The sequence below is a fragment of the Macrotis lagotis genome, chromosome 8, assembly GCF_037893015.1.
Source record: "Macrotis lagotis isolate mMagLag1 chromosome 8, bilby.v1.9.chrom.fasta, whole genome shotgun sequence".
NCBI classification, from domain to species: Eukaryota; Metazoa; Chordata; class Mammalia; order Peramelemorphia; family Peramelidae; genus Macrotis; species Macrotis lagotis.
In genome coordinates this window covers 46,238,529-46,258,113 of record NC_133665.1, presented here as the reverse complement: position 1 = coordinate 46,258,113, position 19,585 = coordinate 46,238,529, and the positions used below count along the sequence as shown (strand labels likewise).

The following is a 19,585-nucleotide window of genomic DNA, read 5'->3' as shown; positions in this document are numbered from 1 at the left end:
ACCACTACTTGTTAAGGAAGTTAGAGAAATGTGAGGATTCTATACTTGTTCTATATTTCCTAATCTTTAGTACTGTGAGGTCACATGTCTCCATAGGAGGTTTTAAATAAACACAGGATCACAAATATAAAGATGCAAGGAGTCTAAAAGACTATTTCATCCAACCCCTTGATTTTAGAAAAATCACTAAGGCTCCAAAACAGTAAAGTGACCTGCTTAAGTCTCACCCAAGAAGAAGGTGGAAGAGCTGGGATCTGAACTAAGGGCTTCAGACTCCAGCTCTTCCCACTGAATCATGATGACCTGTTCACTAACTGACCAAGAGGATTAAGCTATAGAAAAGATTGTTTTCTTAGCAGGAGATCCAGGAAGATCAGGCACAGCAGCTACCTGGGATTCGTGGGGCCACAGAAGATAGAATCAAAAGATATATGTGAGTTTTAAAGAAACAAAGGGTAAAAAGATGTTATTTCTTAGCCCTTGAAACTGCATATCCCAGCAAGAGTTTGATGAGAATATACTTAACATTTATTTTCAGGTTTAGAAAGCAGAATTAAGTTGAACAGCCTTGGTTAACTTAACACCTCCTTCCTTTATTGTGAATGCATTAGCAAATCTTACTGTATTTTTAGGTGTGCCTGCCTTGTGAAATATCTCAAATATAAATTCTAATGTAACACATAAGGCAGTTAATGGAAGATATCAGTAAAGCCCCTGAACCAGAGAAGACATAACCAAAATACCGTCTGGAGTGAGAATATCTACAGCAACCTAATTCATAATCTCAGAGAACCAGGAAGGTGGTATACTCCAGGGGACCAGAAGAAAGGCAGTTACTGACCCGGGCCCTTCCTTTACCACTTGCTTGTTAAAGCACTCGGCCTTATCAATGGTTTGCAGAGTGGACAGGAATTGAGCTTAAGCCACAAAGATCAAGAATATAAAACACAAGATTTAGAAGATAGGGTAGCAGAAGGAAGAACCAGCCAGCTGTCTATATAGTATCCATGGGGATCCAAAAAGCATTAGAGCATTTCCATCAAAAAGGCAAAGCAGGCCGTGGAGGCCCGGGCAGCTCAGGAGCTGATGGTGCAGACCAGAGGGCATAATGAAGCTCATCATCCTAGAAGATTCAGGCTAGTGAATGGGCTGCCAAATATATTAGAAATAGAATTATTCAGTCTGGTCTGGGACCCAACAAGTATTTCGTTTTGGGACTTCCTACAGGGAGTACTCTTTTTGAGTGCTACAAGAAGCTGATCCAGTATTATAAGAATGGGGACCTCTCCTTCAAGTATGTGAAGACATTTAACATGGATGAGCATGTGGGCCTCCCACGTGATCATCCTGAGAGCTACCATTCTTTCATGTGGAACAATTTCTTCAAGCACATTGACATTTGCCCTATAAACACCCATATCCTCGATGGAAATGCAGCTAATCCGCAGGCAGAATGTGATGCTTTTAAAAAGAAGATTGAGGAAGCTGGAAGGATTGAGCTTTTTCTTGGAGGTATTGGTCCTGATGGGCACGTCACATTCAACGAACCTGGCTCGAGTCTGTTGTCTAGAACTCGAATGAAGACTCTGGCCATGGATACCATCTTAGCCAATTCCCGGTTCTTCAATGGAGATCTCTCAAAAGTCCCTACACAATGGCTCTGACTGTGGGTGTGGGTACAGTCATGAATGCCAGAGAGATTGTAGTCCTAATTATGGGAGCCCACAAGGCATTTGCACTGCACAAGGCCAGTGAGGAGGGCATCAGTCATATGTGGACTGTATCTGCCTTCCAGCAGCATCCCCGTGCAGTATTTGTGTGTGATGAAGATGCTACACTGAAGCTTAAAGTAAAAACTGTTAAGTATTTCAAAGGGTTGATGCTTGTTCATAACAAACTAGTGGAACCACTGTACAGTATAAAAGAAAATGAGAAAAGTCAATCTTCAAAGAAACCATATAGTGACTAACTTGCCCTTGGAACCAGATGTCTAATCCCCCAAAGACATATAGACTTTGAGGGAACAAGTCTTTAGGGAAAAAAATTTATTTCATTGATCAGTCCACTCCAATGTTTTATCTGCCTTTGATGAAAATGAGTGTACATGAGTATTCTATATTCAGCTGTAAGGGTTGAAGCTTACAGAAATGGGTGCTTTATACTGTAATTTGATTTTCTCTGAAGTATGTTTTTCCTTACTCTCTACCTGCTAAATAAGGGAAAATATCTAATACAAGTACCCCAAGGCACAGGGAGAGAGGAAAAAGAATAGTAGCATATGAAAAAGTAGAGCTGGAAAGAGTGGGCATTTTGGACCTCAACAGGATTACAAGTATAGGTAGGATGGGTAGTCTTGCTTCTGTCTCTTTCCCAGCATACCCTTTACTTCTTAGGGTTGGGTTTAGTAGAACAACAAGAATATTTCACTCTTAAGATTTGTGAGTACAAGGCTAAACCTTTCACTGTGTGGTCAAGTAATATTCAATCACTATAGACAATGTATAGGGCACTGTGGGAAATATGACAATAGACCAGGTAGACTGTCCTCTGTTCCCTAGGATCTTTCTCCATTAGGTGTGACTAGTCATATACCCCAGTGTTATTTCTCTCTTCGCTGTTGCTCATTCCACTCACTCTTATGTGCCTATGACAAGTTACTACTGGCTCCTTTTCTGGGGGAAAAAAAAATTTTATGAGTGATTCAGGTGCCTCTGACACAACTTTTTGAATACTATATTTTCTACTTGTATTTCAATTTTAGCTAATATGAGATTAGAAAAATTCTGTTTTAAGCTGATGGATAAATGGATTTGTTTATAATGTGATATTTTCTATTAAATTTGATATTTTCAAATAAAAAAAGGCAAAGCAAAGGAAAAAGATCACATTAGAAAATGGAGAGAGAAAACAAGACCAGGACTGAGAAGGCCCAGTTTTGACTCTCAGCACTGACACGAGTAAGGGAATCTTAGCCAATTTAGTCCATCTTCTGTGTCCCTTGATTTTCCATCTATAAAATGGGGCTTCTATTACAAACTTCACAGAGCTCTATGAGCAAAATGAGTTCTAGGCCTTAATAAATGATAAGGACAATTTTTTTTAAACTTAAAATAAATATCACCATTTGCTTTAATCTCTAGATTACTTATTTCCCATTTAGCACTCTAAAAGTACTACAAAGTCAATATGTACATTTCTTTTACTTAAGTGTACTTCTATGCTACAAGGGAGGGTACTAACTAATGATGAATGATTCAATGGGAAGAGATAACTATGAAAAAGAGCAACAATATGATATTTTTAAAAAAATAAAGGCAAATAAAAACTAATCGCAAACATTCATATAGTGCCTTAAGATAAACAAAGCACCTTATGTCATTTGATTTTCACAACAATATACTGTGAAGTAGATGATATTATATTATTATCCCTCTTTTAAAGATGAGTAAACTGAGGCTTAGAGGTAAAATGATTTGTCGAGAGATACATAATAGTGTCCCTGGCAGGATTCAAACTTAGGCCTGACTCCAAGACAGCACATTATCCTTTCTGCCTCCTGGCTGCATCCTCAAAACTGGGAGGCTAGGAACTAGAATGGGAATGTGCCTAGCATGGGCTCAATGAACAACTGTCGACTTGGGGAGGGGGGGGAGAGGGAAAACCCTTCAGGCAAGGAATTAATTCTGTTAGGCAGTCAGGTCACTTCTTAAAAAAACCAAGGAAAAGGGGCAGCTAGGTGGCGCAGTGGATAGAGCATCGGCCCTGGAGTCAGAAGTACCTGGGTTCAAATACAGCCTCAGACACTTAATAATTACCTAGCTGTGTGGTCTTGGGCAAGCCACTTAACCCCATTGCCTTGCAAAAAAAAAAAAAAAAAAAAAAACACAAGAAAAAACTAAGAAGGAAAAAACCAAGGACACCACTCAAATTACTGAAAAAAAAAAAGCTTTTATGAACAGAATCAAAAAAAACAATCAGTGAATAGGAACTTGATGGTATTTTAGGCAGAAAAGTCCTTATTTCATTCCTAGTCCAATGACTACTAGCTGAAGGAAAGGGATCAAGTATCCTCTTGCCCTAGAAAGGAAGAAACTAAGCAGGAAACTTTTTCTTAAAAAAACACTAAAAATCTCTCCAAACACTCCAGTCACTGGATTTTAGAAGCAGAGTGCTTAGAATAAGGGAGGGGATAGTCCTACTGGCCTCTGTCTTGGACACTCCACTTCTGAAGCACTGTGCTCCTTTTCAGGGGGACAATGATAAACAGAAGCAGCAACCAGATGGATGAGGATATTCCAAAAAACTTAGCTAGAGAAGATAAGACATTAAGAAGAGACAAGAGAATAAAGTAATCCTCCTAATATAGAAAGGATATGTCCTTCAAAAGGTTTAGAATTATTCTACATGGTCCTTGAAGGTAGATCTGTTGCAGAAAGGCATACTTTAATTCAATATTTTAAAAAAGGATGTTTCTATTAACTAGAGCTGTCCTAAAAATGAAAATGGCCACCCAGGAAGGTAGCAAGAAACAGAAGTGTTCAAGTGCATGACAACTTGCTGAGAATGTTGAAGAGGGTATAACTGCAGCAGAGAGGGTGAACTAGATGATCTCTAAAGTCTCTTTTAACTGTGAGATTTTGTAATTCTTTCTCTTTTTTCTTAGTGGTATTCAGGGTAAAATTGCAAGCTTCATTAGAACACAAAGTCCTTGAGGACAAGGGTTGATCTGCCTTACCTTGGTCCCCCTGAGCTCAACAGAGTGCTCTGCACAATGGTGAAGTGTTAAAACTACTGGTAACTTTATAGAAGTTATGGAGTCTATTGATTATTTCCATTCCAAGTGCTGCTTTGGGATAGTTTCATGTATGATTGCTTATTTTTAATGAAATAATCAGGTTAACATGGCAGCTTGGTGGCTCAGTGGATAGAATGCCTGATCTGAATGCAAATCCAGCCTCAGACACTAGCTGTGTGACCCTGGGCAAGTCACTAATCCTGTTTGTCTCAGTTCCTCATCTGTAAAATAAGCTGAGAAAGAAATGGGGGAACCGCTCTAGTATCTTTGCCAAGAAAATCCCCAAAAGAGTCACAAATAGTCAGAAATAGCTAAAAAAAAAAAAACTAAACAACAAAAAGTGTTTGGCAGAAACTTGATCTCAAGTAATAGTCAATGAATTCTCTAGAGATGTTTAGAGAGGTTTTCTTCGAATTAGCAAATTATGTCAAAACCTATCTTCTTAGTACTTTTCATATTAAAAGATTTTAACAAAGTAATAAGGTGAGTGTTGGGGGGAAGAGTTGTCAGTTATACAAAATTTTAATAGACAAAAAAACTTTTACAGTATATATACACAATGAACTACTAAAGAAAATCCATCTGGTAGAGATTTCCACTTACAAAAAAAGATGGTGTATCAATACCTGTTCACTTCAGCCCGAGGAAGGCTGCTATATAATTCCATCATGTCAATGGCAAAAGCTTTCTCCCATCCATTTGACAGCAGACGTTGTTTCTGAAATGTGCAAATACAGATAAAACAAAACCAACAAGCAAATCAACTGAACTAAAATACTCTTAAGCACCTATGATGTGTGTTGTACTAGAACCAGGATGGGGCATGCAACATGTGGATCATTTAGTTTAACACTGCTATGACAACTGTAGGCAGGATGCAAAATTCAGTTAAGTCTAGGAATATTTTAGGGATGAATTAAATGTTTGATCAAATATAGTAGGAAAATGATATAAATATCCAAATGACCCTTGGCAAAAAAAAGAAAAGCCTCTCCAACTGTTCTGGATGATTGTGTACTACAAAGACAAAAAATGAGCTGTTCCTAATCTCAAGGAGTTTGCATTTTACTGAACAGTATGAATATGTAGTTTTAAAAATCATCATGAATGTCCTGAAAAACTACTTCCTTTCTTGAGTCTGTTCCAACCCCTCCTGTTCTCAATGACCAAATCACACAATTTAGTACCTTATTAGAAACTGCCCCATATTGTTTGCTGGATTAATGCCTCAGGTTCAAATGATTAGCTGTATAAATTAGCTAGTATAGTCATTTAATTTATGTGAGTCTCGGGTTCTTCACTGTTAAAATTAGATTCCTCATCCAATCTATTCATGGGCATTGAGGTATTAGGGTATTAGAAAACTTCTCTTAACATTTCCACAATTTTTTTTAAAAAACCAATGATAGGTCAAATACTTGCTGAGCAATTGCCATTTGGTCAGAATACAGCAACAACACATACAATACTTGATCACAAAATCAAAATCTCTCAAAATGTCAAGTGACATGGACATAAAAGAATATAATTCATGGTTAATTTCCTTAAATTTTGGTAGCTTCTTTATACAATTCACCAACTTTCTAAAAGTGTTATAAGTATTCACTTCACCTATTGTGGTCTTAATTTCCTCATTTGTAAAATGACAAGATTAGCCTTATCAGTTTTTATGGTCTTTTCAAGTTCAATGATTTCAAGATAATGGTATATTTTTTATGTATAAGTAGTCAGATTCTACTGAAAATAAATAAATTATCAGGAATATGGGAATACCTACAAGGTGAAAATCCAAGAGGAATTCAAAGAAGTTCTAAAGTGGGTGCCTGAAAATTAAAGTAGTTATTTTTTAGGAAAGGTACAGAAGTGAGGCAGTTACCAAGAAGAGATAAAAAAAATAGCTTTCAAGTAGGACTTGTCAATAAAGGAGAAAAAAATGATTATCTGGGTAGAAAGTTGGGAATAAAAATTGAGAGTCTGGAATATTTGATAGTAAAATAGATTGATGAATAAAGTACCTTAAGAAATAACAGTCAATGGATCTGCCTTTCATATATCTGGTTCTTAGGATCCAGAGTTTATCATCCTCCTCAGTCATTTTATACATGTTCAGCACTATGAAATCATGTTCTTTATAGAACTTTAAAGTTTTAGACAGAGAATGGTCATATTTCACACACACACACACACACACACACACACACACACACACACACAGACATTTTCACTACTGGGTATGCAAAGGGAACGAATCTGTGGTTTCATAAGTATAGGGAACTAATTCTCTGATTACAAATTTCCTTCTGCCAAAGGAAGTCAGCACCTCTTTTGTGAATTCTGGTCTTAAGAATTTTATCTAGAGTCCTAAGATGGGCTGAAAATTGATTTCAGAAGTGGGATCTGAACTCATATATTTCTGGCTTTATGGTCAGTTTTCCATCCATGATGCCACAAGTACCTCATTTTCACTACAACAATAACTTTTAAATTTCCATAAAAATTTAACTATACCTATAGCAATAAAAGGTACATTGGTTATGTTGTTATGTGTCTTTAATTCTCAAAAAGGACTATGACATCAGGGATGTGATGCCATGACATACAAGAAAACTGAATTTGTTTATAAGACTTTCCAAGAAATGTAAGAAATCAACTGCAGAAAAATATCATATTATCTACCACACTATTTTATTTATGTGGATGTGAAGGAATTTAGAAAATTAGGTATTCAGGACGTTCTTAAATTTATCTTATCTGAGAAAGGGAAATTGGCCTTTGTTAACAAGTTATAGTAATATTTTTTTGTTCCAACCTGAGAGTCTAAAGATTTGCAAGTTTCAACTCCAGCCAGGTCACACTGTCGTCTCCGAAGGTTCTCAACCATGATCTGCCCAAACTTATCATCCATATTAACCTAGAAAGAAAGAAAATTAATCAGAGCATTACAAGAAAGATCTTAAAAGTAGAGAAATAGGGGAAAACACTAGGTAGAGAAATTTCAAATTAGTACCTCCCCATGATTGAAATAATAGGCTTCAATCTACAATCTATATATTGAGGTTCTCAATGAGACTATTTATTGATACAATAGTCAAGTAGAAGATGGTCTACCTTAATCCAAAATTCATGGGGAGAAAAAAAAGAAAACATGTTTACCTATCATTACCAGCAGTACATATTACCCTTATAGGTATAATGCTGTTTAAAAACTCCAAATTGTTTTTTTGCTTTCTTTTTGGGTTTTTTTTTGCAAGGCAGTAGGGTTAAGTGACTTGCCCAAGGTCACACAGCTAGGTAATTATTAAGTGTCTGAGGTTGGATTTGAACTCAGGTCCTCCTGACTCCAGAGCCAATGCTCTATCCACTGCGCCACCTAGCTGCCCCCAACTTGTTTTTATTAAATATTTATTCCAGACTCATAAAGCTCTCATTTTTCATACTTAGATGTGTCCAAACCTACTGCCTAAAATTGTAGGACCTTCATCAAAACTACTCAGATTTAACTGAGAAGTCATTAGGAAGCAAAACCTTTAAACTTAATTAAATTTTGCCAACAGACTCAAAACGTTTTCCTTACATTTAAAGGCTTCACTATAAGATTAGTTCTCATTAAAGTCACAATTCTTAATTCCACTAGAAAATTATTTGCCTACAAAATAATACAACTTCACTTCTTTTTAATTTTCCATTTATATAAATAAATCTAGTGTTTATAGCAGTTAAGTACCTCGAACTAACTCCGATTCAAAAGCATATACTAGGAACCTCAGGAAATTCAACCTTAAAAGATATAACTATCAATGATATAGTCAGTAGTTATTCAAATATTTATTAAGCACAGCACCAGGTATTAAGAGTTCCTTAAGGGGCGACTAGGTGGCACAGTGGACAGAGCACTGGCCCTGAAGTCATGAGTACCTGGGTTCAAATCCGGTCTCAAACACTTAATAATTACCTAGCTGTGTGGCCTTGGGCAAGCCACTTAAGCTCCATTTGCCTTGCAAAAACCTAAAAAAATTAAAAAAAATAAAAAGAGTTCCTTAAAGAGCTAAGTGTTAATTAATCAGCTATTTACTGAACTCTTAATTCTTTTTATCTTTTTGCTTGTTTGGTTTTAAGGGTTTTTTCCCTGCAAGGCAATGGGGTTAAGTGATTTGCCCAAGGTTACACAGCTAGGTAATTAGTAAGTGTCTGAGGTTGGATTTGAACTTGAATCCTCCTGACTCCTGGGCCGGTGCTCTATTCACTGTACCACCTAGCTGCCCCTATGAACTCCTAATTCTTGAAGTCCAAGGAAGATTAAAAAAAACCCCTCTGATTATAAGATTATAATTTAGAAAAGATATATGTATGTAGATCTTGATGATATTATACAATGAAGCAAAAAAATGGAATTATAAATCAAAAGCTATAGATTATAATGTGCTTTATACTAATACAGAAGACTTTCATGGAGGAAGTAGAATTTTAGTTCTACAGAACTGATATAATTAGAATAGCAAATAACAGAGGGCAGTTCATACATTGGAAATAACCTGAGCCACGTCATAAAGGTAAGGACAGAGAAAAATAAGGCAAGCAGCCTAAATGAAATGGAGGAGTTTAAGAAGGAATTAGCAGAAAATAATGTTAGCTGGGGAGGAGGGGATGATTTATAAAATAGCTTGAAAGTCAAGCTGGATAGTTTTAGATTTGATTCTATTGGCAAAATGCAAAAAAAAGTTATGTGATAAAAATAGTCTTTTAGGAGGATTAAATAGAAGAGATCAGTTAGGAAGATAATGATAATGATCTCTAGAATTGTAGCAAAGAGAACAGAATATAAAAAAAGAAAATTTGAGAGCTATTGCAAAAAATTCACTGGACTTGGGAAAAAGTTAAAGCTCAGAAGATATTAAGAATGAAGGAAGAAGAAAGAAAGATAAGTAAAAGGCTTCTAATACAGAAGAATAATGTTGCCAATGACAGAAATAGGGAAATTAGGCAAAGAATTCAGCAATGATAGGGTAAGTGGCAGGAGAAAATCTGACTTCAGATGTATGGAATTTGAGGTGCTAATATGTCTTTTGAGTGGAGAAATAAAGAATTTTAGAGCTAGGAGAAACTTTATAGAATATAGAGTTAACCTCCATAGTTTACAAATGATGAAACAAGGTAATTGATTTCTCTAATGTCAAACAGCTAATTCCTGGAAAAGTCAGAAGTTACATGGTTATATAGGATGGAAATGTAAGACGTAGTTGATGATATAAATTTGGAAGTAAACATAAAGATGATGGACAAAATAGGTCACAGATATGCTTGGTGACAAAGGTATACAGATGGAGGGTAGGGATAGGAGACAAAGAAATTCAGAGCAAGTAAATGACGAACCACTCAATATCAGAAAACAAAGTGTCATGGAAACCACAGCAAGAAGTTTCATAAAGGGGTTAGTATTGATTGTAACAGGAAGGTCAACAGTATTAGGAAAGCTGTATTTTAAGTTGACAAGCACTCAAGAATATTGGTGGAGAAAAATTAGTCAATGAAATAAAGTCCAACAGAAACTGGCCCAAAGTTCAGACTGTTGCAAATTGTTACCTGTTCGTAGTTTATGAACATCGCAGTTTCAAAGGTGTTGGCTGCCCATTTTATAAGACTTGCTGACTGCTCCGGTGTCATGTAAACCAGTACACATTCTGCTATCAACAGAGTTGGTAATCTTAAGAGAGGGAAAAAAAAATTTAGCTATTTTATTCAATTTGGATTAACACAAATTGACCAACAGAGGGCAGTGCATACCACAAAGAAACTAGAAAGATTTAGTCAAGTATCAAAGTATGACAAATCTGATCACAATAAATATCATTAAAAGTAAAAGCTTCTTTCAACAAGTGTACCTGGTTTCAACTACATTGAAATATATGGAAATAACTGGAGATGATTCATCACATGTTACCTGATACCTCAGTATGCTGAATCTTTCAGCATATAAAATCAAAGGCTATAATCATAGCATAATAGATTTGGAGATGTAAGGGAACTTCAATGATGTGGTATCCCCTTCTATTATAGATGAGAAAAAGCTCAGAGAAATGAAGCAAACTGTCTAAGTGGTAAAACTGAGGATCAAGCAGAAGGGAAAGGACTAAGGACAGAGTTTCCAAAAAAATGAAAGCAAAGCAGACTTTATCTTCCTTATTTTCTCATGTATGTTTGAAGTAAATCTCCCTTTTAGAAGAAAAGATTTAAAAAAGCTTGGGAATACCTCCACATTCTGCAGGCTATCAGAAAAATATTAAAATATTTCTTTTAAAATTGGTTTTGTAAAAATTTACAAATTTGAGGATTCTTTTCACTCTACCATCATGCACTAGAAAAAAACAGTAAGATCTTCCATCTCATTTAACAAATGGAGAAAATGCATACTTCTGGGTAGTTGGTCACAAAAGTTACTAGCAGAAGAAAGAGGACTAAGGATGACACTTGTAAAACAATGAGGAAAAAAACAAATTTTGTCACATAGAAGAGAAAAGAAAGGAGGAAAGAGCTATTTGTTTGTCAAATAAAGACAGTGAGATTCCAGGGGAGTTTTTAAGAAATAGATTTCCAATAAGGGTAAAAAAAAATCGATAAACAGCAGTGGTAAGGGATTCTCTAATAACTGACTTAACTATCCATTTCGTGATAAAAGAGAAGACTGAGGGGCAGCTAGGTGGCTCAGTGGATAAAGCACTGGCCCTGGAGTCAGGAGTACCTGGGTTCAAATCCTGTCTCAGACACTTAATAATTACCTAGCTGTGTGGCCTTGGGCAAGCCACTTAACCCCATTTGCCTTGCAAAAATCTAAAAAAAAAGAAAAAAAAGAGAAGTCTTAATTTCTGAGGACATGCATATGACAAGAATTTCTCAAGACTTATCAATCTGAGAACTACTTATTTCTAAGCAAAAATTCTGTGTGTCAATGGGGTAGCTAGGTGGCACAGTGGAGAGAGCACTGGCCCTGGAGTCAGGAGTACCTGAGTTCAAATCTGACCTCACTTAGTTGTGTGGTCTTGGGCAAGCCACTTTAATCCCATTGCCTTGCAAAAAAAATCTAAAAAAAAATTGCTGTGTCAAGAATTCTGGAAAATATTTCCAAGGATTACAAATAATCATTAATGGATCAATTTCAACTAAGAAGGAGATCGATCTCTAGTAGGGTATCTCAGAGAACTGTAATTAGCCCTGTGCTATTGAATCTTTGTTATAAATATTCTATCCTTATAGCACAAATGTGGAAATACACTGAATCACAGAGTCAGGATGGCTAAAATGTCGGGCTAATTTTAATAAGATGAAATTTAATAGGAATAAGTATGAGATCTTAGACATATGTTCAAATAAATCAATTTCAGGAATACAAAAGGAAGGTATTACTGGACACGAATTTGTCTAAAAAAGAACAAATTTAACATAAATGATATGCCAGTCTCCAAAATTCAGATAATCTTAGGCTACATTAAGATGTATATGGGGGGGGTAGCTAGGTGGCGCAATGGATAAAGCACTGGCCCTGGAGTCAGGAGGACCTGAGTTCAAATCCAGTCTCAGACAATAATTACCTAGTTGTGTGGCCTTGGGCAAGCCACTTAACCCATTTGCCTTGCAAAAACCTAAAAAACAAACCAACAAACAAACAAACAAATAAATAAGATGTATATGGGGAGCAGCTAGGTGGCGCAGTGGATAGAGCACCAGCCCTGGAGGACCTGAGTTCAGATCCGACTTCAGACACTTAATAATTGCCTAGCTGTGTGACCTGGGGCAGTCACTTAATCCCATTTCCTTAAATAAAAAGAAAATAATTTTTTTAAAAAGATGTTTATGATATCCCATATGGTTCTGCTATACTCTGTCTGGAGGACCATTCAGTTCTGGGTACCACATTTTACAAAGGTCATTAATAAGCTAAACTAGGTTCAGAGTCCAACGGTAGGATTAAGAATATGCCATATTAAAACAACATGAAAAGTCTGAGGATGGTTAGTATGAAGGGAAAAAAAGGCTGTCACAAAGAAGAGAGATGCATATTGTTCTGATAGGTCTCAAACAACAGAACTAGCATAGATAGAAATTAAGTAGACTCAGATTTAGGATTTTTTTTGAGGAAAAATTTCCACATAATTAGAATTTTCCAAGAGTAGCTATGGAAGGTGGTAGATTCTGTTCTACCACCCTAAAAGTCTTGAAGCAAAACCTGGTGAGGATTCATGTGGCCTAGAATGTTTCTGAGGGAAATAAACTGAAACAAGACTTTAACTGACTCTGATCAAAAAAAAGATCTGATTTTACTGGCCAAGAATTCCAATAGTAGAAATGTTTCCTTCTCAACAGGGTTACTCCTAGAACTCTTGAAGGTAACCACATTGTGGTGGTGATCTACCTCTGGAAACTTAACTTGAGGTATAAGGGATCTTCACAAACAAAGGAACAGAGAGGACTAGATGACTTGTGAGGGCCTAATTCTGAGCTGGTGATTGTCATATAGAACTTAACTATTGGGATGGCTAGATGGCGTAGTGGATAGAGCACTGGCCTTGGAGTAAGGAATACCTGGGTTCAAATCCAGCCTCAGACACTTAATAATTACCTAACTGTGTAGCCTTGGGCAAGCCCTTAACCCCATTGCCTTGAAAAATCTAAAAAAAAAAAAAAAAAAAAAAAAAAAGAACTTAACTATTATTTTAACAGGAAAAATTTATCAATCCTATTTTACAAAACTACACTGGAAGATAATTAGCCAAGAACAGCTAAAGTTTCCTGAGAGTAAATATTTTATGGTTTCCAAAACAAAGTCTACATTTACTATAGAGTCAAATTTGAGTGCTTTGAGTGCTAAAATTAACATTTTTTAGTTCAGGCCATCTTCACGTTTAGGTATCAGTTCAAGAAATGTATCTGACCAAATGAACCAGATTTTTAACAGAAATATGAAAAGGTTGAATACAAATAATATCCTAGTTTCCCAACAATGAATGTTTACAGTGAACAGGGAGAGTTGAAAGGGAAAAAGCAGGCAATCCTAATAAATGTGTAACTCCAAGAAATGTCAGCAACTTAATTAAAAAACTCTTAGTAGAACTGTTAAAATAAGATGTACAGAAAAAAAAATTCTGAAGCATAGAAAAAACTAAGATGGAGGAGGTCCTTCCTTTGGGATCAAAACACAACAAATATTCCTTCAACTATATATTTTTTGTCTTTTCTGAAGGATCTTTGGCAATAACTAATACACACAAGAATGAAAATGTGGAATAGTAATAATAAAAGATCTTCCTAAAGATAGCTGCCTGCTGTTGATCTCTACCTCAAACTGCTTAAATATACAAATACATAAGTACAATGCCATGTTCTATGGAAGGGCATGGGTATCTTGAAACTAAAGTCAAATGTTAAGGGAGTATATATACATACACACACACACACACACACACATTCTGGTTTCTCTTAATAACCCACTAGGGGTTATTTATGAACTTAATTCTTTTTAAATTTCCTGACTGTCCTAACTCCTAGAGAAGGATAATGAATTCCAAATATATGGTTATAATAATTTCTCCTTTAACTTTCCTAACTCTTCATCTTCAAGGAATGCCCTCTAGTTCAAATACTTTTGTTATTTGATGAATATTTGGTACTCACCCTATCTTTATTCTTTAGGATTGAATAAGCCTTCAATCTTATACCTTCTCAGCCTTCATCTCCTAAAATACGATTCCAAAGCTTATTTCATCCTATTATAATAGATCCTCCCCCTCCAGAAATCTCCTTGGTTGTTTTAGTTGCTTTTTATTCAATTTATTTAATTTTTGTCTTTCTTAAGGTACAGTAACTCCCTAAGTACTGCGTGCAGAAAATTCCAAGTATACCATGTTTTACATGAGGGAAGAAAATGTTTTATATTTTTGTCACCATTTCTGAATAAATTGTTTTAAGAACTCTTTTTTTCCTATATTGTATAGGCTCAATTTTAAAGCATTCAAATAACTTAGTTCTTTTAAAAAAGAAAAAGTTCAGTCAACAAAGGAACTCTAGCTGGGATAATACAGAAAAGAGGAAAATAATCTATAGCAATTCTTTTTGTAGTGAAAAAGAAGTGGAAACTAAGCAGGTACCCATTAATTGGAGACTGGCTGAACAAATTATGGTGTAGGAATGTAATGGAATATGATTTTGTCCTAAACAATTATAAAAGAAATAGGTTCACAGAAACCTGGGGAGATATTATGAACTATTACAGAATGCACTGAGCAGAAAGAAGAAAAATTTATATAAAACAAAACCATTATAATAAAGTCAAAGTCTTTAAAAGACTTAAGATTTCCAATAAGTGCAGTGATTAACCATGATTTCAGAAGGCTGATGATTTATATTATTCCACTTTTTGAAAAGAGAGATGATAATTTCATATGCAAAATGAGATATATTTTAGGGCATAGGCAACGTGAGAATTTTTTATTTTGACTATGCTTATGTTACAAAAATTTTATTTTCCTTTTAAGCTGGAGGAGAGAAAAATAAATATTTACTAATTGAAAAATAAAATGTCAAATGTTATTTTTCCAAAATAGTTATATTAAATAATTTCAGAGAGAACGCTGGAGGCGTCCGGGACGGCTGCTGAGTGTGAGATGTGTAACCATGGCTATTGATTGGTTTTGGATATGCTAGCATAGTAGCATTTGGAGGCATTTTGGGATATCATCGCAAAGGAAGCATTGTATCTTTGGTTGCCAATCTTTTCTTTGGCTTGCTGTCGGGTTATGGAGCTTATTGTGTCTCCCATGACTCCCAGGATATCAAAATATCACTACTGATTACCTTTTTTCTGACCCTTATCATGGGAATGAGGTTCAAGAGATTCAAAAAACTAATGTCAGCAGGAATTATAGCTGGCCTAAGCCTCTTGATGATTTTGAGACTCGTCTTGATGGTCCCATGAGAAGCTTCAGCTATCGAGGATGTATTTTCATCTTTCTACTACAGCAGACTAAATATGTTCTTTATACTTGAAAGCTAAGTTTCAACAAGAAATGTCAAGCATCTATAAGGAAAAACATAACGAACAAATTGACACTTATTCTATTAACATTAGTTTGCAAGCTTTTTTTAAAACCAAAAATTTTTTTCAACTATTTCCTAATTCACAATCAGCATTTCCTAAAGGGTATACTTGATGAGTCATGTCTCATTAACCCTCATTTTCCTTGTTTTATTTATCATTATAGAAGGTGCAAAGCAATTGTCCACTGTTATAATTTAAAAGTCTTTCATATTTTTTTACTGAAAAATCCCAACACTGATGTCACTAATCAAAAGTTTACATGCCTTTTGTGTGCTTTGACTAAAATATTAACCCATTGTCCTAATCTCTGCTTCTTTTACAAAAAGGAAACCACTTTAATTTTTATTCTACCCTCTGCAAACACTAGATGCTTTAGCAAAGCATAATTATATTCAAGTAAAAGTTCTGCTATTTAAAAAAAATTCAGGAATTTATAGACACTGTGTGGATACTTCCTGCTATCAGCGAAAAAAAGAACTCCTTTTCTATAACTAAGTAAATAATCAGTCTATGAACAAAAAAAATCATTAACCTACAATCAAATCTGGCTTAGGTAGGCTTGTTCTCAAGCATCTCTGTCCATGCATGATGCTTTTCCAGTCTGGGAAGCCAGTCAGAGATTATATACTCCACTGACATGATTCTAGAACCCAAGATCACCTACATGCCACATTAAGGTTTATAATCTGAATTTCTAAAGACATAAAATATGATTATCACTAGAAACAGAAGCAGGGTAAGAACTGCTCATTGAAAAGACAAGGCAGGAATGACAGTATATTTTCCCCAGAAAGGGTCAGTATGTGGTCCCCAAAATACATCTTAAGCTCAAAGCTAGTTCAAATGTTCAGTGTTTAATATATTACTTTCACTGTATACATTTTTGCCATTTCTTCAAAAACAAAAGACTTTGATATCCCTTTAAGTATTCCTTTAGCACAGCACCCCTCACTCAAATCCAATTCATGTGCTTGTCATGGCATCATCTCCCTGATGTCATGGACAACTTCAAGAATGAAGGATAAACATCATCATCACGAAAAAACTAGATGCTTAACTTACTAGTTAAATGTTTCTTGGAAAATCAAGTAAACAACATTTACATTGTCAGTTACAAGGTTAGATTCTGCTCTTGATTTCAAATTCAGGAATTCAATAAAGTTCTGGCATTTCAGAGCAAAAAGAACAGATTCTAAAAAAAAAATAAATCAATGTCCGTTGGTCCATTTTACGTTACATCTACATGTTGAGGATGCAAGGTAGCCAAAGATCAGTCCAAGAAGTCTGCATTCCAATGGAGATGACAACATATAACTCAGTAAAGAGATACCAGATTTAAATAGAGCAAATGAATCTGAAGGTGGAAAGAAGGAGCAGTGTGAGTATAAGGAGGCCTCATGTGGAAAGGAAGGCTGAATGTGAGCAGGAAAGGGGGAGAAGGGAAGGAGGAAGAGGAGGGAGGGGAAGGAAAGGAAGAAGGAGAAGGAAGGAGAAAGAAAGGAGGAAAATAAGGCCCTTCAGGGAAGAAAATGAATAAAAAGTGACTTAAAAGAAAGAGATAAATATTACCCAGGAAATAAACTCACTGAAAACTAGAAAAGACTAAAGAGAAATCAATGACTATCAGACAGTAAGAAAAATTAGAACAAAAATTAAAACATTGAAAAATATTTTAAAATGATATCCTATATCTGACATATAGGTCAGAGAGAGATTATTTACAAATTACTGAACTTCCTAAAAACTATGTTTAAAAATAAAATCCTAGACACTATAGTCCAAGAAATAATTTAAAAAACTACTCTGATTTACTAGAATTAGATGGTCAAACAGATACAGAAAAAAACAGTGATTATCTCCTGAGAGGCATCTGAAAAAAATCCCACAGTCATATCACATCACAAGGAAAAAATAATGCAAGCATATAGAAGGAAGCAGTTCAGAATGAAGTGAGCAGAACCAACAGAACATTATATCCATTAATAATAACATTGTGAGACAATCAACTATGACAGATGCAGCTCTTCTTAGCAGTTCAGAGATCAAGGACAAAATGCCATCCACAAAGAAAAAACTATGGAGTTGGAATGTATAGCAAAGCATACTGTGTTCACTTTTTTTAATACTTCTTTTATATTTTTCCTTTCTTTCTCATGAGTCTTTTCTTTTCCTTTAATTCCGATTCCTCTTTCACAAAACGACTAATATGGAAATATGTTTAAAAAAAAAACAATTGAACATGTACAAACAACTTTTACCAAATTTTTTGCTGTTATGGGGGGGGGAGAAGGAAGGTAGTAGAAAAATGTAGAACTCATAAATTTGCAAGTGGATGAATGTTGAAAACTACATTTGCAAGTAACTGGAAAAATAAAATATAATTTCACTAAAAAAATGAAAAAAACAAAGAAGCCATTCCAATGCCAAGGAACTATCATTAGTACTACAAAGCTAAGGGGGAAAATGAGATAATTTTCAAGCATTTCTCATGAAAAGACCAGAGTTGAATAGGAACTCTGAAATGTAAATACAAGAGTCCAAAGATACCTAAAAAAGTTAAATTTTTTGATTGACTGGAAGAATTACATTAAGAAATGAAGAAATGGTGCTAACATTCTAAAAAAAGAAAGAAGAAACAAGTGTCTCTACAGAACCTTTAATATCTTCAAAAGATATTGGAGTTAAACAAGAAAAACAGACATAAAATCAGGGATCCCCCTAAGGAGTATACTGGCTCTGTTCTAAGGATTTGAAGAGAGAAAGAGAAAGAAGTATGAAAGGAATATAATTGTGTAAAAAAGGAGGAAGGATAGAATTTGCTATTCTTCATAATTTGGGTTGTGAGAAGGACAACATACAAACATGGAAGAAGGGTGGAGGTGGGCACTAGATAAACCTCATTCTTATCTGAGATGAACAATGGAGAGTTGAAAATAAACATAGAGAATAATGTAGAAATATATCAAACTCAGAAAATAAGCAATGATGGCAGAATTGTGGAGTAAAGAATAAACCCTAAGAGGGAGGATAATAAGAGGGGATGGGGGGGGGCAGAAATAAGCAAAGCAAAAATCTGATTCCAAAAGGAGAAATGAAAAAAGAACTAGAACATAAGAAAATATCTTAGGGGGCAGCTAGGTGGTGCAGTGGATAAAGCACCGGCCCTGGAGTCAGGAGAACCTGGGTTCAAAGCCAGTTTCAGACACTTAATAATTACTTTAGCTGTGTGGCCTTGGGCAAGCCACTTAACCCTATTTGCCTTGCAAAAACCTATTAAAAAAAAAAAAGACTGTCTCTTAAACAAATAGGGAATACCTGAACAAACTATGACATATGGATGTAAAAAGAATATTATTGTTCTACAAGAAATGATGAAAGAGACAATTTCAGAAAAATTTAAGTGATAACAGAAGCACAAAGAAAAAACCAAACCAAGAAAATCATTTATCCAAGGATAACAACATTGAAAAGAAAAACAACTTTGGAAAAACATCAAGAACTTAATATAACCAAACATGTCTCCAGAGAAGCTCTGTTGAAGCATGTTTACTTTTTTCCTGTCAGGGAAGCAGCAGATTCAAGGTGTAAACACTTACATTTTCAGATAGGTCATTGTATGGATTCATTTTGCTGAACTATGCCTATTACAATGAGGCTTTTTTTCCTTTTTTCTTTTTATTGGTTTTTAGTGAAGGGGAGGTGGT

General features: G+C 35.3%; 1 protein-coding gene and 2 pseudogenes across 1 annotated transcript in view; 2 read left to right on the top strand and 1 right to left on the bottom strand.

The window, feature by feature from the left end:
• LCMT1 (leucine carboxyl methyltransferase 1) overlaps nt 1-19,585 on the bottom strand; it is a 92,571-nt gene that overhangs the window by 12,800 nt on the left and 60,186 nt on the right. Inside the window, exons 7-9 of the mRNA XM_074196809.1 lie at nt 10,376-10,496; nt 7,605-7,706; nt 5,422-5,513 (exon numbers count right to left, since the gene is read on the bottom strand). Of these exons, the coding sequence (XP_074052910.1) occupies nt 5,422-5,513; nt 7,605-7,706; nt 10,376-10,496 (315 nt within the window). The remainder of the gene's footprint in view (nt 1-5,421; nt 5,514-7,604; nt 7,707-10,375; nt 10,497-19,585) is intronic.
• Nucleotides 1,109-2,050, top strand: LOC141495468 (glucosamine-6-phosphate deaminase 1-like; annotated as a pseudogene).
• Nucleotides 15,468-15,758, top strand: LOC141495060 (transmembrane protein 14A pseudogene; annotated as a pseudogene).